The 22,579-nt window shown below is 40.2% G+C and overlaps 2 protein-coding genes across 2 annotated transcripts; one reads left to right on the top strand and one right to left on the bottom strand.

Moving 5' to 3' along the window:
* Window positions 1-1,076: 1,076 nt before the first annotated feature.
* On the top strand, window positions 1,077-2,515 carry CLEC14A (C-type lectin domain containing 14A). Its single transcript, XM_070931394.1, has one exon. The coding sequence runs from the start codon at window positions 1,077-1,079 to the stop codon at window positions 2,394-2,396; it is 1,320 nt and encodes a 439-aa protein (XP_070787495.1). The 3' UTR covers window positions 2,397-2,515.
* Window positions 2,516-19,506: 16,991 nt separating this feature from the next.
* Window positions 19,507-20,634, bottom strand: SSTR1 (somatostatin receptor 1). Its single transcript, XM_070931393.1, has one exon. It carries the CDS (start codon window positions 20,632-20,634, stop codon window positions 19,507-19,509), a length of 1,128 nt encoding a protein of 375 aa, XP_070787494.1.
* Between the last annotated feature and the right edge of the window lie 1,945 nt (window positions 20,635-22,579).

Below are 22,579 nucleotides of genomic sequence, written 5' to 3'. Positions count from 1 at the left end.
TCTCAGAATGTATTAATGTGAATTAATCAAAACCATCCAATGGCTTCACATGTAATTAGTCCTAATCCAGACTGTTGATTCCAAAATTATAAATTAATGGCTTCATACTGCTCCTAAAGTTTAACAAAACCGGATAAATGTAACTTACATATACCTAGCCAAAACACGACTGGAAGAGTTACTGCCTTATGGGATGTGGGAGATCATCTAGCCTAGTCTGGCACAGGCAAAGTACAAGTAATTCTTGATTTATGACCACAATCGAGCCCCAAATTTCTGTTGCTAAGTGAAACATTTATTGAGTTTGCCCGCTTCTTGCCAGTTAAGTGAATCATTATAGTTGTTAAATTAGTCAAACTGTTGTTAAGTGAATCTGACTTTCTTATTGACTTTGCTTGTCAGAAGGTCGCAAAAGGGGATCACATGACCCTGGGACACTGCAACTGTCATAAATATGATCTAACTGCCAAGCATCTGAATTTTTATCATATCACCATGGGGTTGTAAGTGTGAAAACTGGTCATAAGTCACTTTTTTCAGTGCTGTTGTAACTTTGAACGGCCACTAAACCAACTGTTGTAAGTTGAGGACTACCTGTATTTAAAGCTAAAGAAATTTGTTTAGACAGCTGATTTTAATATATTAATATATTAATATATATTAATATATATATATATAATATTATATATAATTATATATATAATATAATATATTAATATAGATGGATGAAATAAATCAAAAGTATTAGAACTCCAGTTTAGCCAAAGAATACTGTACTTTACTGCTTTTTCTTGTCAATCTCTCTTTAATATGACCATTTTTCCAGCCTCTGCCAAGAGAAGAAAAGACTCTCCTGGCTGATTTTATCAGACCTTCCCTGCGCTGGAAAAGAGGCCCTTCAGTAAACCGAGGATGTGAAGGTTAGGCCTAACTCCTGACACATTTCCTTCCTGCAATTAGAAGAGAAGGCTCTGGGAGTCCTGATACGGTTGTGAAGCGTAAGGAAAGGGAGTTCCCTCCACACGGCATTCCTTCAATCCAGGTTTCCGTTCCCATTTGTGGAGCCGAGAGCCAAGATGCGAGGCCTGATCTTCGCCTCGCTCGCCCTCTTGCCGCCTTTCTCAGGGCTCTGGGGCTCTGCCGAGCTCACCCAGAGCGGCCGCGCTTGGTGCCAGGCATCTGGGGCCTGCTACAGCATCCACCTAGGCCGCATGAACTTTTATCAGGCCCAGAACGCTTGCGTCCAGCACGGAGGAGCCCTGAGCACGGCCAGCGGCCGCACCGAAGTCGGGGTCATTCTCGCTCTGCTGAAAGGACTCGTCAGCGAGACGGCCGGCTCTTTGTTTTGGTTGGGCCTGGTTAAGAAAGCCCAGCAGTGCACCCTTCAAGACCTGCCGCTCAGGGGCTTCTCCTGGGTCTCCCCGGGGATTGAGGAGCCGAGAGACAACGGGACCGCCACGCCGCCCAAGTGGCTCAGAGAACCGACCAAGTCCTGCACGATGCAGAGATGCGCCGGGTTGCAAGTCAGCTCGGGCCAAGCGGACCTCAACCGGTGGGGCCTGAAGGACCACGGCTGCACCAAGGCCAGCCCCGGTTATATCTGTAAATACAACTACGCGGGCATGTGCCCCGCCCTCCACTCGGCTTCGGGCGCCCGCGGAATGTTCTACTACAGGCTGCCTTTTCAGCTTCAAAGGCCGGCCGTGGAATTCAGCCCTCCGGGCACCAATCTTACTATAAGGTGCCCCGGGCGAGAGGCGCGATTCACTTGCCGCCTGTCGCCCAACGGCTCCCATTGGGAAGGCACGGAGCGGGACCTGTGCTCCTGTCCCAGCGGCTACTGGAGCCCGAGCAGCGGAGACTGTGCGGAATTCACGGACTGCTTTAGCGCCCAAGGCGCCTTCCGTTGTTTATGCGCTTGGAGATCCCGCTTGGCGGCCGACGAAGAGAGTTGCGCCGCGCCAGCCAGAGATGCTGCGACGACGGCGAAGCCCACCGTATCTACTCCGAGGGCTACGGGGACTTTCCCTTCCAACAGCACCAGCGGACCTGGTCAAAATATATCGCTTCTGGAGCCGTTTCAAACTCCGATCGACAACGGCACGAACAACCCTTTGGCTACTTCAAACACCTTCAACTATATCTTCATCCTGATCGCGGTGGCGGTGGTGGCTCTTCTGATTATGGTCATGGTCTCGCTCCAGGTCTTCCAGAGGTGCTTCAAGAACCGCTCTTCCAAGGGTTCCCAGCCTACAAAAGATGGTGCTGTGATTGTAGAAGGCGACCCAGAAGCCTCTGCCACCCCCACCGACTCTGAACGCTCCTTGGGACCCAGCAAAGCAGAGTCCATAGCCTCTCAGGAAGGTTTTAAGCCAGCTGAGTTGGGACAACCATAAAGAGGCCGGAAAGACACATGAGAACATCTCGAGAAGAAATCCAGTGGTGGACGAAGGGGAGATATTCTTTTGAATATAATAAATAGTAGCAAATGTTTTACAGGTTGCATATGTAGAAATGGAAGTTATCTGTTTTGTTTAAAGGCAGTTGTGTTTTGTTCGACACCATTTGATGAACTAGAACGGTTTCTTTTCTTCGATATGTCCTTGGCAACATTGATCAGAAATCTCTCTTCCCCACCATCTAGATTGTTCCCTAAAATAGAAGAGTTAAAAGGATGAGAAATGGCAGTGCATATTTCTTGCAGTGATCCAGCTAGATAATTGAAAAATGGACTGCTGCGAGTGACTGTGCTGTATGAAGGCCACCACTTACTTGATTGTAGTCTCTCTCTCTCTCTCTCTCTCTCTCTCTCTCCCTCTCTCTCTCTCTCTCTCTCTCTCCTCCCCCTTCCTTGTTACTGCAGCTGAGCCCAAGCTGTGTGAACAGTGTTGTGTTGCCTGGAGAAAAGTTCAAGGAGTCACAGCTAATTATATCTACTCTTGCTGTATCTTGCAAGAATTTGGACTGGATGCACAGGCTCTGCTGTCACTGCCATATTGTCTATAGGGAGAGGAGAACAAGCTAATAGAACTGATTATAGTTGTAAGAAGTCACTCTTGCAGGTGGCTTTCTTGGGTGGTACAGTAATTATGGTTTTGGAAGATAGGTAGATATTTGCCATCAAGGAGCAAAGGGTAAAGTGAAACTATGGCTCCTGTACGCTATCATTTTATCACATAACTTTCTTATTTTTAAACCCTCAAATTCTCATTTTTAAGGTATTAATGGTAAGACTTAATCAGAAACCAATAGAGTTATTGGAAGTGCATTATATCTCATTTGAATTTGCTGGGTGCTTATCTAACACGGTATTGATATAGTTGTCTTTTTGGGAATGTGTCCCATTGAATCAAAGAGAACATATTCCAAATAGACATATTAGGATGGCTCTCTTAAATTCATCTTATTTTGAGTGTCATGGCTATTCTACTATACAAGCATGTCCAGTTCAATTTGTCTGGCTGAAAAAAAGGCTCTGAAAAATGCAGTTCTGTGGCTTCATCGATTCTTTTAAAGGAAGAAATATTGACCAGTGCTTAATTTTTATGATGTAAAGTTTTGTGTTCCAACTTGCTTAAATGGAAATCCCCTAAATATAGACATGGCAGTTTCCAAACATTTCTTTAGCATATGCTAGTTCAATGTTATGAAAAGTGTTGTACTTCACTGGGTTCATATATGTACCTATTTAATAGATGGCTTAGCTGATCATTTTAATTTCTCCCATCTCGCTTTTCTAATGAATTGAACTTGATAATTCAGCTATTTTCTAGATGTCTTGCTCTTTAGATGTGTCAGATAATAACCAGGAAGAGATCCTTGGCATCTAACTTATTCCCATGGAGACTCATTTTTGGGTTATATTTTGGATTTTTTTTCCAAAATGGAGAAAGACCGTTTCATTTTTCCAGTTCTTAATAAATATTTTATCAGTGAATTGACTGATGTGATGCTGCATTTATCACTTGATTTTCATTGTATGAATATCATATAGTCCTGCATTTTATATGGCTAACTTTTTTACTGATGAATTTAATATGAGAAAATTCAAGAGATTCAAGGAAAAAGTAGGATATACATTTATAAATTTATTATTATAAATGGAACACCAACAAATGAATGCATGGAGATTTGTGCCTTACTCCCTCACTGTAAAGTATCATGAAGAGGTCATTTTGAAAATAAACCCAGTAAGGTTAGGAACAGAGAAACACGATTTAAACGAAACGTTAAGCATCTTTTAGCAGTTTTATTTCAAATGGAGAAGTAGAAAGGTCAAACTCTCTTCTGCTTTTATTAAGAACACCTAAATTGAGCATTTCAACCAGATAACATTTTAAAGTCTGAGCATCAGTATTCAAAAACTTCATATTCAGAACTTTAATTGGAAGCAGCTAATTTTATTCAGAAAAGACTGGTAGCCCAGTAATCCAAATTACCATGAATTGAATATAAGACCTTATAATCAGATTATCATAGGACAGGTCTTTAAAAATGTGAAAGTGGATATCAGATATATTTCGGGCGAAATATACCTGTAGGATATGAATGCTTTCATTTGGAATATGCTGGAACATATGTTGTGAGAGTTAAATGTTCTTTGCTAATGATTAAAAGGGCAGGCAGTTTGTTGCTTTACTAAAATCCATGTAGGAATAGTTTAGCAGATGCAGAGAAATTAGAATCTGTGGGAATACTAGATCTTATTTGTCTCATCCAGGTTTTTTTTTCATTCTGTCTGCCTTTTCTTCTGGAGTTCCAGATATATTTTTGCATCTTTAAACATGGACCTAGAGTATTTTAGTTAATTTAATAACTAAAACCTTAGCATTGCAGTCCAACTGATATATGATTCAGCTACATGGGGATGATGTAGAAAAAATACAAAATATTTAACATATAAAATGTTCATATATTTATCTTTAATGTAAATTCCTGAAGAGTACTGACGATATGTACTGATTATGCTAAGCTTCTAAGATTGGAAGGGCAGAGGAAAAACAAACGTTAAAGATTTTCTACTGGGAAAATAAGTGTTTTGGTTTTCCATAGTAAATAAAATGCTAAGTGCCAATGAACCTATTCAGTTTAGTGACCAAGATTGAACTATACTTGCAATTTTGACCCAGGAACAGTTTTCAACGTTCTTAAGCAATATACTACTAACTGGAGAAAACTTAAAATACGGATGCATTTTGCTTGTGGAATCACTGTCTCACTTATCCAGAGTGGTGTGTGAAAATTCTGTCTTGCCTGACAACTAGAAAATGTTATTGTTTCTCTATACAAAGGGAAAGAGAGTACTTATGAAAATAAAGACTACTATATAGAGAAATTAGTAAATGTGTTTTTGACAAATGTCTTAGCAAATGTTTAGTGCATGTTTGTTGATTTAGAAAAAGTATACGATAAAATGAATACAACGGAATTCAGAAATGGTTTTCATGAATAAGGAATTAAAGCTATTGATGGATGCTGAATGTGGTATAATGATGGAAGTAAAACATGCATAATAATAAAGGCATCTTAATAATTCAACATTGAACAGAGAGTTAGACAAGGATGTCATGGTGGTTATATTTAGAGGTAAATGTATAAGGAATACTTGTCATGATATTAGAGGTATGTTCTCTGGGCATGTGAATAATTGTGTACCTTTGTGGGCAAACAATGTTGAATGCTTGGCTGAAAACTTGAATGCTTTTGCAATGAATGTTAGATGTATTGTCTGATATGTCAAGGACTACGGATCTGAAAATTAAGATAACAAAGCCCAAGATAATTGTGTTTGACAAGGAAGATGGAGAGAATGATGGCAAGTTATGCATAAATGTGAAGTAAATGAATTGGTATATCTCTGAACAGTATGTACAAAAAATGGGGAGAAGACATGCAAATACTAATATAGATAGTGGATAATATGTTTGGTATGGCTGTGAATAAGAATGTGCTTCTCCATATTTTAGTATATCAATGTTTCTCAACCTTGGCTATGATATTTCAACTCCTAGATTACCCCAGCTGGCCTACAGGAATTCTTAGAGCTACTAAGGTTGAAAAACACTGTTACATTGTATGAAAATTGGATCTGAGTTTGTTGTAACAAGCATAAAAGAAAGTAGTTAAAATGGATTATTTAACAAGTGTGTGGTTAAAGAACAGTGGGGATAATGGATGAATGTGGATTGTACACAAAAGTATGAATGTATGAAAAGTATGTGAAGATGGCTTGTTATGTAGAGGGAAAGGATGATGATCAAACTGCAAAGCAAATAGATGAAGAGTGAGTAGGCTAAAAGGGAAAATATAGGTAATCGCAGATGATATTGAAATTCAACAAAAAGTGAGAAGTTTAGAGAACAAAAGGCAATCTATAAAGTGGTTAATACATGTATATGGAAGTAAGAATGGCTTGGGAGATATAATACATGGTGTTGGTATAAACCAGGTTTGGCTGTATTTTCTTTTCTTAACATGGCTTCATTACTTAACTTTTATTTATTTTAGTTTATTATTTTATTTCTTCTTCCTTTTCTGTGCTTTTTATAACATTTCTTACACTGAGAGTTAATATAATATTGGACGTATGGATGAACATGCAATTTTATGCAACCTACTTTACTCCTATGCAAATTTGTGCCTTAAGCCTATCTAATCCAATATATATTTACCTTGGTTGAACTGTATCTACACACACACACCCCTAATAAATTTAGAACTAAGCATTATAAAAACCAAGAGTTGTTACTGATACAGCTATAATTTTTTATTGATAAATTCAGACCCATGTGGCACTTCCTTACTACTGGAAGGGCAAGTGAAAATCCTATGCACTCATTAGAATAGGGATGCATCAGATATTAGTAATCGTGGAGTGGAAGGAAATACCTTGATGTAGAGCTATAATTTTGTGCTTAATTATATATGAAAGTGCCTAGATCTGCATCGTGAAACCCTAATCTAAACTAAAATGATTTTTCAGCAAAATCAGTAGAATTATTTCCAATCCATATAATGGCTAGAAAGTGAGAAAAAATATGTTCAAACTTTTTTTTTTTTTAAAGAGCTGGTATTGAATAAGCAAAGGCTGCTTACTGCATAGATAAATTTATGAACTGTTTATATATTTATATTTACTGGAAATTATTTGGATTCTCAGCTACCAATGTGGTATTATCAACATATAAAATGCACATATGCCTTCTTCAAGCAACATACTCCTTACATCATTTAAATGCATTCCTTATACATTTAAATACATTCCTTATCCATATACTTATTAAACAAGCAATAATTGGAGCCATAGATACTGCTTTCCACTGTCCATCATGGCTTTGAACAATCAAGGTTTTCATATAACACTTTTTAATAACATAGCAAAAGTGCAGATTATGTTACAGCGTTGTATCTATACAACATGCATCATTCCTTGCTTATGTAAGAACAATACTAGTAGGTTTTGGATATTATAGCCAATATGCTGCAAACTTAAACAAATCCTTGTAGGATTTTTTTTTACATAGAAATTGCTCTAAGAAACTGCATGGAGGATCCCTCCAACATGGGATTTCTACCAGTGGTGAAATTCAAATTTTTTTACTACCTGTTCGGTGGGCGTGGCAAGGGAAGGATACTGCAAAATCTCCATTCCCACCCCACTCCAGAGGAAGGATACTGCAAAATCCCCATTCTCTGGGACCAGCCAGAGGTGGTATTTGCTGGTTCTCCGAACTACTCAAAATTTCCTCTACCGGTTCTCCAGAACTTGTCAGAACCACCTGGATTTCATCCCTAATTTCTACCTCCTTTCCAAAAGAAGACTGCCCAAAAAGAAAAATATTCAGCTTCTTCTGAACTATTAAGCCACTTCACTACTAGCATTAGAAGAATTGCAACGTACAGATACACAAGTAGCAGCAGCATCCATGGAGATGTGTGTGTGTGTGTGTCAAAATGGCAAACTGAGTCCACCCTTTGTGTAAATCCCTTGACATCCTGTGCAAGTTTAGACGGGGCAGAGCTTCCATCACAATTCTGTTCCAGATGTCTTGCAAGTTTTGCTCCCTCCCTGACAATGGCAGCTGACAGACAGTATAAAAATAACTTTATATAACAGTAAAACTCAGTGTGGTGAATCTACCTCAGGACACTGCAACCTTCATAAATATGAGTCAGTTGCTAAGCTTCTGAATTTTGATCATGTGACCATGGGGATGTTACAATGGTCATAAGGGCAAAAAATGGTCATGTCACTTTTTTCAGTGCCGTTGAACGGTCAGTAAATGAACTTTAGGACATCTGGAAACTGCAGCTAGTCCAGAATGCAGTCGCACTTGTACTTTTGGATGCCCCACTGTTCATTTGAGAAATTCCACTGCTGTGTGATCTGCATTGACTTCCAGTTTTTTTCTGGGTGCAAGATACTAGTTATCTTCTTTAAAATCCTACATGTTATTTGCAGGACTGCCTTTCCCTGGGGGTATCTGCCCATCCTGGTAGGTTAGCTAGAATGAATGCACTTGAGGTCTCCTCCCTTAAATTTGCCACCTGATGGATCTTAGAGCCAGGCCTTCTTAATGGCCACCCCAGTGCTTCCGAACAGCCTCTCACTAGAGATCAGGGGGATTCCTCCTTGTTTCAACTTCTGGAGGGCTGTGAAGACCTGGTTCTTCTCCCAAGCATTGGACTAGAAGGTGGGGGAAGATGATAGATAGAAGATAAATTAGATAGACAGACAGATGATGATAGATGATAGCTAGATAGCTAGATAGCTAGATAGCTAGATAGCTAGATAGCTAGATAGCTAGATAGATGGATGGATGGATGGATGGATGGATGGATGGATGGATGGGTGGGTGGGGAATAAGTAGGTAGATAGGTAGATAGGTGGGTGGATGGATGGATGGATGAATGGGTAGATACTGGTAGATAGATACCAGAAGATAGATACCGGTAGATGATAGATAGATAGATAGATAGATAGATAGATAGAGAATAGAATAGAATAGAATAGAATAGAATAGAATAGAATAGAATAGAATAGAATAGAATAGAATAGAATAGAATAGAATAGAATAGAATAGAATAGAATAGAATAGATATAGAAAGTCCACATGCTCTTCTCAAAATGCCAGGTTTTTAATATGTAAACAAATCAGACCAGGATAAATCACTTCAGAATTTCTTCCACCTTTAATATAGCATAATAGTTGTACAATTTAATTCAGCTGAATGTCTCTTGTCTGCAACTAAACTTCCACTCATTCTGTTTCCCTCTCCAGCTCCTTCATGAACCCTCATACTCTGCTCTAAAAAGTTGGAAGATCCTTTGAAACAGATTTGAATACACAGCACAAATGAAGTAGAAACAGTTTGAGTATGGATTCTGCTTTTAATTTTTTTCCGGAAAAAAAAAACCAAACAAATGAGCGTAACTTTGATGAAACTAATCTTTATCTATTCAGTTATCTCTTTCAGATTTATATTAAAATCTAGAAGTAAAGAATTCTATTGAGCTTCAGGCACATTCTTAGAAGATTTTTACATTTTGATATACAAATCTATATTTAGAATTATATTATGTGCAACCCCTTCATGCCTTGCCGTGGTGAAGGGACTTGCATAGCACAATGAAGCTATGAGCTATGCCGTGCAGGGCCACCCAAGGCGGATAGGTCATAGCAGAGAGCTCTGACAAAACGTGATCCACTGGAGTGGATCCACTGGAACCACTGATTGGTTTAAAATTGAGAAAGGAGTTCGGCAAGACTGTATACTGTCGCCCTGCCTATTTAACTTTTATGCAGAGCACATCATGAGAAAGGTGGGGCTAGATGAATCACAAGTTGGAATTAAGATTGCGGGGAGAAATATCAACAACCTCAGATATGCAGATGATACCATTCAAACGGCAGAAAGTGAAGAGGAACTAAAGAGCCTCTTGATGCGGGTGAAGGAGGAGAGTGCAAAAGTTGGCTTGAAACTCAACATTAAGAAAACTAAGTTCATGGCATCTGGCCCTCTCAATTCCTGGCAAATAGATGGGGAAGAAATGGAGAAGAAAATTTTATTTTCCTGGGCTCCAAGATCACTGCAGATGGGGACTGCAGCCAAGAAATTAAAAGACTCTTGCTCCTGGGGAGGAAAGCTATGGCAAATCTAGACAGCATATTAAAAAGCAGAGACATCACCTGCCAACAAAAGTGCATATAGTCAAGGCTAGGGTTTTCCCAGTTGCAATGTGTGGCTGTAAAAGTTGGACCATAAGAAAGGTTGAGTGCCAAAGAACTGAGGCCTTTGAACTATGGTGCTGGAGAAGACTCCTGCGAGTCCCTTGGACTGCGAGGCAATCAAATTGGTCAGTCCTAGAGGAGATCAACCCTGACTGCTCTTTAGAAGGCCAGATCCTGAAGATGAAACTCAAATACTTTAGCCACCTAATGAGAAGGAAGGACTCACTGGAGAAGAGCCTAATGCTGGGAACGATTGAGGGCAAAAGAAGAATGGGATGACAGAGAATGAGGTGGCTGGATGGAGTCACTGAAGCTGTCGGCATGAGCTTAATGGACTCTGGGGGATGGTAGAGGACAGGAAGGCCTGGAGGAACATTGTCCATGAGGTCGCGATGGGGTCCATGGGGTCGGACATGACTTTGCAACTAACAACAACAATTATGTGCAAAACTCTTTATATTAAATTAAGGGACAATTATTTTAAAATGATGTAGTAATATAAAATTGCATATGAGAGGTATGTGAAATTGTTAAAAAATAGGGGTTGCTCAATTTTTTTCTGTTGCTATTATTTTTTGTTGAAAATAAGTAACTGCAGTAAGTAAGACTGCAGTTAATTTTTGTAGGAATGCAGCTTTCATAGGACTCATTAATGTTTTTAATAACTGATAGAGCAGAGATACTCTCAAACTATTGATTAAATATGCAGAATGTTGGAGAATATTCATAGTTGAATGATAAAAATGTTATCAGTTGCATAGGTGTAAAGAAAGGAAGAAAATATGTGAAGTTGTTTATTAGTGAATTCCTTCATTAAATATTGGCAGAGCAAATCAAAGATTGTACTAGGTATTTTATTTATGATAAATAAATATGACATTTATTTATTATAATGCTTACAATCTCCAGAAACATGATGTACCTTATCTTAAAAACGCTAGCTAATAATACAGATATTTTTAAAAGATATACAGATAGTTGTCAGCTTATGACCACAATTGAGCCAAAATTTCTGTTGCTAAGTGAGAAATTTGTTAAGTGAGTTGTGCCCCATTTTACAACTTCTCTTGCCACTTTTGTTAAGTGAGTTACTGCAGTTGTTAAATTAGTAACACGGTTGTTAAGTGAATCTGGTTTCCTCATTGACTTTGCTTGTCAGAAGCTTGCGCAAGCTGCCTCAGGAAATTGCAACCATCGTAAGTATGGGTCAGTTGTCAAGCATCCGAATATAAATGGGGATGCTGCAACAGTCATAAGTGTGAAAAACGATCATAAATCACTTTTTTCAGTGCCGTTGTAACTTTGAACGGTAACTAAGTGAACTGTTGTAAATCGAGGACTACCTGTATTTAAATATTGTTGCAAATCCACAACAAATCTATGCAAAAACATATGATGTTATGCAATCTGAGAAAGGTGCAACTACCCTATGACCAGGGGTGAAATCCAGCAAATTCTGACAGGTTCTGGAGAATCGGTAGTGGAAATTTTGAGCAATTCAGAGAACCAGTAGTGGAAATTTTGAGTAGTTTGGAGAACCGGCAAATACCACCTCTGGCTGGCCCCAGAGTGGGGTGGGAATGGAGATTTTGCAATATCCTTCCCCTGGAGTGGGGTGGGAATGGAGATTTTGCAGTATCCTTCCCCTGCCACACCCACCAAGCCACACCATGCCCACCAAGCCACACCCACAGAACCAGTAGTAAAAAAAAAATGGATTTCACCACTGCCTATGACCCTATTATGTCTGCCCATTTGTGCATATATTAAAAGGTGAGCCAACTAACAACCAGCTAAACTCCTGCTCCAACAAGGGTATTTTTGCGGCATTTTCTCTGGAGTTTCTGTGCAGAGTGGCTTTACATTTGGAGGGCTCCTGATTCATCTCAGCTCTTGTAATTGCTACCGGTGTGCCATATTGCAAAATGTAATAGGCCTTTTTACCACCTGTTTCATTTTTCAGAGTGATTGAACAACTAGCTTTTCTTTTCTGGCCCCAGTCATCGGTTTGGTCTCCCTGACTTGCAGTAAGAAATAAAGAAGGGCAGTAGGTTGGAATGTTAATTCTTCTACTTTCCCAATAACTACTTTATCCACCAAAACTCTGAGAATCAGCAAAGAAGAATTGAATTGAGATTCTAGCACAGGATGAGAAGAACAATTGTCTATCATAATAGAAGAAGTAGCCAAGATGAAAAAGTGAAAGCTTTAAATCATTCTCAGTCTAGTCTATCACATGAGATTCATGTTCTATTACATAATACCATCTACCATGTACATGTTTTGCAAGCAGATTTAAATAATTCCCTGCAATGGGTTAGGACATAAAATATCACACAGGTATAAAAAATGATTTAAGTGACATGTTTCTCCAAACTGCTTAATGTTTTGCACCTTCAGCAATATTTGGAGTTAGGTTCTGAATAATACTTTGGTTCTTCCAGCAATTCCCTGTTAGAGAATATGCAAAATAAACTTATCAAGGTGTCAAGAAGAATGCATTTGACCATACTATTGATTTGAGGTGGGCTGCAGAGTTATTCCCAAATCTGCATGCCACTTTATTATATAAGTTACCCATAAACATTGCCAAGTTTATGCTGCTCAATCTCCCATTGAGTTTTAATTAGTTCCATGATTAAAACAGAGACACTTTTTATTTCTCTAATGCACATTGCAATTCATAAATATATATCTTTGGAAAGACAAACTATATAGCACAGAAATGTACAAAATGATTTGACGTCAATGGTATATTAACTGTCACTATGGATATTTTATATATGAAATGGATGTGGTAAAATCTCATGAAGCTTGACTCTATTAGAAATGAATGTTGAAATTGGGTCATGTTATTCTTCTCTGGAGGATACAAATCAATGACTACTTGGTATTTCAGTTTTTTTGCTATAGGAACAATTTATTCTAAATGTGTCATTATCAGCATAACTTTCAAAAATATTTAACTTTTTCTTCTGATAAAATACATATAAAGAATGCATGTATGCATGAATTTTTCATGCTGACTTTATCCAAGAATTATAACAATGTAATACTTCACATTGAGTTACATACTTTTATGTCATTAGCAGAAAATTAAAGGCACCATTAGGGCTCCTGTCCAGGGACTGAGGGAACAGGGGAATATTGAGTGCCACAAAGAGCCAATCCAGCTACAGTTTTCTTTATGTGGCCCTTATTCCCTGCTGGGCTAATTTGTTGACCCACAATTCTTCCTGTCTGGTTGGTTTCCTTTGCTCTCTATTGCTGCCAGCTTCAGGACCTTGGATAGGTCAGGCCTTTGGTTAACCCAGGATCTGGATATGCTGACTCAGCCTGCAACTGAAGAGCCCTCCCTTCTGTTAACTCCTGTTGAGTGGGCTCAGTTTCATGCTGCTACAACTGTTCAGCTTCTGAACCTGAGGACTCAATGTGCTCTCTAACACTGACCTATTTATACAAATATTTATTCCCCAGCATTGAGAAGAGAAAAGTTGTCCCAATTAGTCAATGGTGTGCAAAATTGATTTTATTAGCAACTTATGAATGGATCATTAGCATTGATAAACTATGGATGATTCCAGTGAAATATAACTACCGTGTTTCCCTGAAAATAAGACCCTGTCTTATATTTTTTTGAACCCTGAAATAAGTGCTCGGCCTTATTGCCATGTGTTCAAAAGCCCGATTGGGCTTATTATCAGGGGATGTCTTATTTTGGGGGAAACTGGGTACCAGTAATTGATGTATATAATTCTATATGTACGTATACTCATTAATACATACTTCGGATTTCCCCCCCTTAATTTTCTTTTTTCTTTTCCCCATGTTTTTCTTATCTTTATAATTTTGACCTTTGCTTCTTTTTCTTTCTCTTTGTATTTACATTCAGTAAAAAGCCATTAAACCTCTTTTTTTTTCCATACAGATTTTTGTTTGAAAAAATAACAAGATTAATAATAGAATATATGGGTTAGGGTTCTTCAACCTGGATATCTGCCTGAGGGAACCAAAATTGACTGGATGGCAAGCATGACATTGTGATGCATTGCACATGTGCATGCATGTAAAATCAACACATTGATGCTTCTCACAATGATTGTTGTGGTAGAAGTAGTTTATTTTATATACTGTGAGTATCGTTCTCTCCTATAATTAATAATACTTTGTTTTTAACTGTCTGAGACATCTGGAAAAATGCTGCAACATTGTTCAATAGATGAATTTCCATCTCAAATCCCAAATGATCTAACTCTGATGTTTTGGCAGATAGTGCCAATATAGCACTTAGTGGTATTGTGCTATTGTATAACAGCTGTTAAGCAATAGCCAGGCAATCATTTTGTTGGCACAGCACATTTTATTTAAGATTTTTAACTAATGTAACCATTAACATTTCTCATTAAAACCTACTTGCTTTTATGATGTCAACAATTATTGTACTGAACGAAGTGAGTCAGCATTAAGCTTTTATGAAAACATGCACTTGGTAAAAAAACCTGGCTATTCTTTCATTGTTAATGCCCTAATTTTTTTAATCTGTGTAAAATATAGGGGAATGTAGACTTCACACTTTTTGTAAGCAATACAGCATCCATTAAATGTTGAATATACAATATGTTCCCATTAGTACTGTGATTCAGGCTTCAGAGCTGCTTCTCTCAATGGATTTTACAATGGGCAGATGAGACTACAAGATATTGTTTTACTCTTAGCTAAATGGACTTTCAGGACATTGTTTTCTACAAAATATATAAAAGAAAATATAATGAAAACCAATTGTGGAGTTGTTACTGTGCTAAAAACATGTCACACTGCCTATTCCCAAGAAAAAAATATTTTGTGAAATTTGGCACATATTTTAATTGCCTTTATGTTTTCCTTCTGTACAATTTCTCAAAAGGAGTCCACAATTCTAATAAGTGTTTCCAGTTTTACTGCCACAATACCCACCCGTATTGTTTTATCTTTAGAGATGCTAGTTTTTCACTGTAGATATAGGAATTCAATAATGGCTTTCACCTACCCATATCTGATGAGTCATGATCTGCCATCTTTTAATTCAATATTGGCAGTTCAGTTTTTATATTCCTTCTTGTTCAAATGCATCTTGCACATTTTGGATAAAATGTTGGTTTTAATCCACAATGTAGTTCAAAACACCCACTTGTCAACATGTCTTTGCATGATGACAAAAGAACAAGCAAATCTTTGTTTTTTGTCTCAACAAATGTCGGGGCTATGTGCAATTATATGCTTTTTCAATGTCCTTTAAAGATCAAAATCAGTCAAGCAATTGCAGAGGAACAATAAAAATGGATTACAAATAAGTGTTAAAGACATCTATTTATTAAGCTAACACTGAATTACAGCATTGCTGGAGGAAGGTCACAACGTAAGAGTACTGGATAGATCCTCTGTTAAGGAAATAAGTGATCTGAAGTTGAAATACTGTTCTAATATTGTAAAACAATATTATAAACTGGTGCAGTAGTGTTTCTGCCCTAAACAATTTGATGCTTTTCATTTCAAGTGGCAGGTTAGAATTTACATGGAAAGGAGCCCTGAAAAAAAGGCAAGCTGCAATTAGTAAATGAATTAAAATGCATATCAAGTTAATACTCTAAAATACAGGCTAAAAGCATGATTCAAAATCTTGCATTTTGGTAACTCTTATAATAAATAGTAATGCTCAATCTTTTGACATTTGTGAAGCTACAATCCTGTACATCCTTTATGGGAAATAAGTCCTGTGGCCACCAGTGAGAGTTACTTCTAAGTAGATATACATAAGGTTGAATTTTTCCTTTAGTTCCACAGATTATGAATAATTATTTTCAGAAGTTTTTTCCCCAGCTTTTTAAACTTACTTTTTCAGATAGCTCTGTCACACAGTGTAACAAAGGTTGTCCAAATAGTGTTCAGCCTATTTGAAAATGCACTTAGGCTTACTTTTGTCTTCTAGTTTTACTTCTTAATTTCCCCCTTTTTCTGATTGAACTGGAAGCCCAATTCAGGCAAAGAATCAAATTTCACTGAAAAAAAATGCATTGTTTGGATATGAATAAGTACCTTTGAACAATGTACATACATATTGTTGAAAAGTACAAATGTATGTGATTTTAATTACATTACAATTTGGTTGCATGTTTTAATATCTAATTTATAGCAGTGTTATACATATTTTTCCTCACGGGCTTAATAGGACATTCTCCTTGATAAAATAAATATTGCAGTATTAAGAATATTAAAATTCAAGCTGAATGCACTGAAGATTTTTTCCTAATTGCACTCCATTCAAAGGTACCATATTAATTACTGGCATTAAATAATTAATTAAATTGGAAGAAACTGAAGTATTATTAAAGTTCAAGAAATTGTCAAAACCTCTGTAAATTATCAGAATAAAATCGATAAGAATTTATCATGGAAATTCGATTATAAAGTTGAGTATAAAATTAGGTTTTCTCAACTCATCTTGCTTTAAACTTGTAATGTTTACTAACACCATCATACAAGAAAATATACTCTTATTTTTTAATAGGTATTAGGGAATCAAGATTGTAGTTTGAATGTATTTGCTCCAAAATGATCTGTATTGCATATTTTGCATGTTTTCAAGCAAATATGTATCTATTTTTATCTCAATTCTTCTCTCAGATCCTTTTAATGGGCCTTCTGTTAAATAAATGGAGAAGATTTGGAATATTAGGACTTCCATTTCACATCTGTTTTTTATTTGCGCATTAATTTTTTTAATCAAACTATTTAGGATAAATCTAAAGCAAAGGATATTAAGAGTTGTATATTAACCATCATTATTCTTTATAAAAAACACTTTTCCAAAACATATACAATAACAGTATAGGACAGGAGACAAAATACAAGAACAAAAGAACTTTCTTCCCAAACTACAGACATTCTCTGACCAAAGAAAGTGCTTTAAACAGATGTAAGCATCATGAATTTGTATACTCCCAAAATCTATTTTTAAGGACTGTTTTATAGAGAATTGTCTCCACAACATAGAAACTACATAGAATTAGAAATATAAAAAGAAAAATTATTTATTTTACATTTGAAAACTGGCTCCCAAGAAATGTAACACACAGCAAAGTAATTTAAACAAGCGTATTATAAATTAAATGAAGAATACATTTCATCTGGGTAGAAGTGGCAAAAAGAGGATCATCTGGATCTTCCCCAAGCCCCACTCCAGCACCTTGTTTTTATTTATTTCTTTTGTAGGATCTGTGCCTGGCTGTTTGATAGAGAAAATATTTGGTCAGATGAGGCCATTTGTACTAACTAATCATTTAGCCGTTTCATTGTTCTTGAACTCTTTTTTTTTTTAGTCTCCATCAGTTATGGGAAATATGCATCCTAATTCTAAAGGGACTGAATATGACTTGAATCAAATTGAATATTTATTATAGTCAAATAATAAATAAAAACCCCAACGAAGAATATGACCCAAAGCAATAGTGGTCTAGAACTCTACTGTCAGTGCTATATATTATGATTACAATGGGAAGCCCTAGAGGTCTCCCATAGGATTTATGCTTTCTAGAAGAGAATAAAGGTTGCAGACCTCCTGGTTTATTGAATTTAAGGTCCAATTAAAAGAGCATAACATATATTAAATCAATGCTTTGCATCTCTTATGACTTTTCCTTGGTTGATTTTGAAACTTAGGAGATAAGTGCTGGTTTAAATGATGTTGGGCCAGATCTAGCAAGACATATTACTGAAGGGTCAAAGTTGTGTAAATAAGCAAATCAATAAATAATCTTGAATTTGGCTACATTGTTTCTTTTAGTTTGAACTGCTTTTGAACAGTTAGAAGGGTACTTTTGATTGAACTTTTCAAGCCATTTAATAATTATTCCTCTAAAGCCAGATATATTTTTTCTGAGGTAACCATTGGTGAGTACTTTGAGAACTGCAGCCGAAGTAATCTTGATGTCTCAAAGAAGGCTTTTTAAAAAAACAACCAACCCTCAGCCTCCCATTCACAAATTGCTCTTTCCTCCTTATTTCTCTCTGTTTGTAGTTTGTAACAAATACCAGCCCAGGACTGTAACTTTGCTGTTCTCCCCTCCCCTTGATTCAAAACGCCAAATCAAACCCTGCTGGGAGTTCAGGACTCAGATCTTGACAATCATCTGGGAAAGAGTGGCTGGCTGGGGCTTTCTTCCTTATCAACAGCCAGCTGCTGCTTTGAGATAACAAAACCCTGCTTGCTTTCTACTGGACTGGTTTCCTTTCCCTTTCCAGATGGATCACCATTTCCCCCAGGCTTGCTCAAAGCCAGCGAACAGAAATTGGTCCCGCAGCAGGGACCCAGAGGGAAAAGATAAGATTATTCGTTTCTATTAAGCTGATGGAATAGTTAGCTTTCTCCTGGGGCTGCCAAGCAGATCTAAGATTTTGTACTGCCTCAGGATAATTTGCTTCCTGCTGGGGAAGTTCTTGGAAAGGGTGAGAAGGATTTTTGCCAACCTTCTGGCGAATCTGGAATTATTCTCTCTCCCCCCCCCCCACTCCCAAAGATGAACTGTGGAATGATTTAGAAACAAGGCTCGTTGTAAAGCTAAGCTTGTATGTTTTCAATACTGCTGGTTGGCTCAGGCGAACCACTGAGTACACCGTGTGAGCTTATCGAGAGTGAGTCCCAGTCTCAACTTCTGAAACAACACACCTACACACCGCTACCATCAGGAATACCCACGGTTTTAGGGGGGTCTGTTTTGAGCCCGTCCCCGGCATCTCTTTATGCTGCTGAAAAAACAGATAAAGGCAACCTAGGTCCTGATTTGGTTTGGTTTCTTTTCCGGAAGCCAGGGGCAAAAACCCTCCAGCAGCGCTCAGCAATCTTTCACGTGGGACTTGGATATCGCGGCCCATCCAGTGGTCCTCAACTTGATGCCAAGCCCAGACGCCCTCGCCGGTGAAGAAAAGCACACTCGCGGGCCCCGGACCTCAAAGAAAACGCTAGAGAGACTCAAGGCTCCGGAGGGAAGGGAAGCGGAGGGGGGTGGAGAACCGGCCAGGCTGCCCAAGATCTCATCCTTTGACAAGGAAGAGGGAGAAGGAGCGTCCAGCCGAGTGGGCCAGCTTAAAAGTTGAAGATGGCCAGCGGGGGAGCCGTCTGTCCCTCGGGCCGCTCTCTCCGCCTCTCCTTGCCCCCCTCCGCCTCTTTCTCTTGGCCCGATCTCCTCCCGCCCCCCTTCCACTCCGCTCGGCCCGGCCCGGGAGAGTCAGAAAGCTGCCCTCAGAGGGTTGTAATCCTGGAGGTGCAAGTCCCGTTGCGGTACACGCTGCCCGACTCTCCGAAGTTGTCGGCGGGAAAGTCCTCCACGCTGTAGGCCCTGCTCTTGAGGGCGGTGGCGTAGTAGTCGACCGGCTCCTCGGCGGCGTTGTCCATCCAGCTAAGGCACAGGAGCCTCTGGAAGGAGCGCTTGAAGTTGTCCGAGAGGAAGCCGTAGAGGATGGGGTTGGCGCAACTGTTGGCGTAGCCCAGGATGACGGAAAGTTGGCTGATGGTGGCGTCGTCGGGCTCGACGAAGAGGTTGACCAACTGCACGACGTAGAAAGGCATCCAGCAGATGACGAAGACGGTGACCACCATGAGGACCATGAGCGTGATCTTCCGCTCGGAGCGCTTGCGCTGTTGCCAGCCGGCCTTGAGCGCCACCACGCGCATCTTGGCAATGATGAGGATGTAGCAGAGGCTGATGGCCACCACGGGGAAGAGGAAGCCCATGAGGAAAGTGTAGACCACGAAGACCACCAGCCACTTCTGCTTAGGTTCGGGCATCATCATGTTGCAGGCCACCGTGCCGTCCGTGTTGGCCTCGGTCCGGGAGAAGATGAGGATGGGCAGAATGATGACGAGGGCCAGCCCCCAGACGGCCAAGTTAACCATCTTGGCCACCGTGGGCCGGCGGTAGCGCGACGCCTTGATGGGGTGCACCACCGCGATGTAGCGGTCCACGCTGAGCACGGTCAGGCAATAGATGCTGGTGAACATGTTGACCGCGTCCACGCTGAGCACCAGGCGGCAGAGCAGCGACCCGAAGGGCCAGTGGTGGAGCAGCGTGGAGGTAACCAGGAAAGGCACGCTCAGCATCAGCAGCTCGTCCGCAATGGCCAGGTTGAGGATGTAGATGTTGGTGGCGGTCTTCATCTTCGCGTAGCGCAGGATCACGTAGATGACCATGGAGTTACCGCACAGACCCACCAGGCACACCACGGAGTAGATGAAGGAGATGAGGATGGCGCTGCCGCTGCCCGGAGACTCGCCGCCCCCGCCGCCTCCGCCGCCGCCCCCGCCGCCGCTCACCGTGCCGTTGGGGCCAGCGGGGCCGGAGGAGTTCCTGCCAGCCGCTGCCGAGTCCATGCCTCCAGCAGCGCCCGCCACCAGCCTGGCGCAGGGGCCATCCTCCGCCCCGTCGGCCCGAGCTCAGGATGGCGGGAGAGGCGCGAGTGCTCGGGCAGCCCGGCGGCGGCTCAACATCCTTTCTCCTCAGGGCACAACAGCCTGAGGGCGAGCGCCGCCGTCCTTTGCTCCCACAGCGCAGGGAGAGCGGGAAAAAAGGACGGAGCTGCGCGCCGCCTCCAGCCCAACTGGCATTAGTTGCAGCTCGTCGGCTCGCGGGGATGATTAATAGGAGGCGAGCGGCGCGTCAGCACCTACGAAGAGCGAGGGGGAGAAAAGAGGTGGGAGGCGGAGGACAAGGCGGGGAGGGCGCCCCCTCCGCCTCCCTCCCTCCCCCCGATTCCCGCCAATCTACTCCTGCAAGAGAAGACTTTCCCTCCTCAGACAGACGCCGCCACCGCGTTGGAGAGCCAAGCCAACAAGTGCTAATAGACTCCCTACGGCAGGAGGGCCGGTTCGTCCTGCTTCTGGCCAGGGAGCCAAAGGCCGAGTGGGAGCCCGGAAGAAGGAGGGCGTCTTTTTTCCCCCCTCTTCGGAACTTTTTGTTTGGTTGTTTTTTCAAAACACTTATATAGCCACCATCATATATTGGGCGGCTCCCAATCAACCATTAAAACAACATCAATAAGAAAAGAAAACAATACATACAGATGTGGAAACCAAAAACGTTTAAAAACCTGGCACTAAAGTTAAAACTTTCACAAGCTGTCTCTTCTAAAATTTAATTTAATTAATTTAATTTAATATTTAAATTTATATACCACCCTTCTCCGGAAGGACTCAGGGCGGTGAACAGCCAGAAGTAAAAATGGCCAGTAAAATCCTCTTGTTCCGGCACTTGAGGGAAAAGTCTCCAGTGCTTTTTGGAAGGCTAAGTGGGCAGAGGCTTGCTTTCAATGCAGCTTCCCAAGGCTGAAAGACAGGGCCAACTCACCCACCCCTGCCACACTGCCTCTTTCTTGCCTTCCTGTCCCCCTGTCCCTTCTGTCCATCTCACCCGTTGCTGTGTCCTCATACTCTTGGATAATCCCAATATCACCCTCCTGGTTACATCACGTCTATCCCAGGATGGTCTCAGATTTAACATGACCTTGGCCAGCCAGGTGCCTTCAAAGTGGGACTCCGCTTTGTTTTTGGCTTGGCAGGATAAACCATCAAAAGAAGCCTGCTGGCAGCCAATTTTATTAAAAGCCCTAAGTTTTCGTGAACTGTAACTGTGAGGATCAGCTTCATTTTCTGCCCTCTCTTCTGTGTACATTTTCTCACTTGGAACTGGACCCAGTGGGACCCATTTTCATTGTGTCACCACAATTCCTTCTCTCTCTCTTTCTCTCAATCTCTGCCACCAGGGAGCAGAGCAATCTTACCCAGAGTGTTGTGCTGTCCCCAGAACTGCAGGTGATCACTGTTCTTTGGCTTAGATTATCACATGTTGGTGGTGATTTGGAGTGAGCCAACTGTGTTAAGCATTGCTGAGCATGTTATTGTTGACATTTCTGTTCAACTGACTGCCCTTTCTTTCCTTCTGGGTGTTGAGAGCAAATGAGTAAACAAGAAAAGGAAACAGAAAATAAAATCTATCTGTCTTTTACCTTTCCTTTGGACACAACTGCCTTTGCTCAACACATAATTACTGGCTACTTCAATAATCTGTTTCCTGGGTTCATACAATAGACTGAGCAATAAATTAACAAAATGGACTGGGTTTACAGCACATCCTATGATACACAAACAAACTCAAACCAAGGTTAAATTTAGCTAGACTTCAAATATTTGGAGCTGCTCAGAGTTTCTTATAAGATGTATACATGTATATATAAGATATAAGAGATATACATGTTTTAAATAAATAAATATCATGCAAACAATAATAATGATTGTTGCGTGCCTATGGTTAGCTCACAAC

Source organism: Pituophis catenifer, unplaced genomic scaffold (genome assembly GCF_029215685.1).
Source record: "Pituophis catenifer annectens isolate HBS135680 unplaced genomic scaffold, rPitCat1.0.hap2 SCAF_1, whole genome shotgun sequence".
Classification (NCBI taxonomy): domain Eukaryota; kingdom Metazoa; phylum Chordata; class Lepidosauria; order Squamata; family Colubridae; genus Pituophis; species Pituophis catenifer.
This window is presented reverse-complemented; position numbering and strand designations above follow the sequence as displayed.

Coding starts and splice junctions, on each gene's coding strand:
- CLEC14A (XM_070931394.1), top strand. CDS start 1,077: ATGCGAGGCCTGATCTTCGCCTCGCTCGCCCTCTTGCCGCCTTTCTCA.
- SSTR1 (XM_070931393.1), bottom strand. CDS start 20,634: ATGGACTCGGCAGCGGCTGGCAGGAACTCCTCCGGCCCCGCTGGCCCC.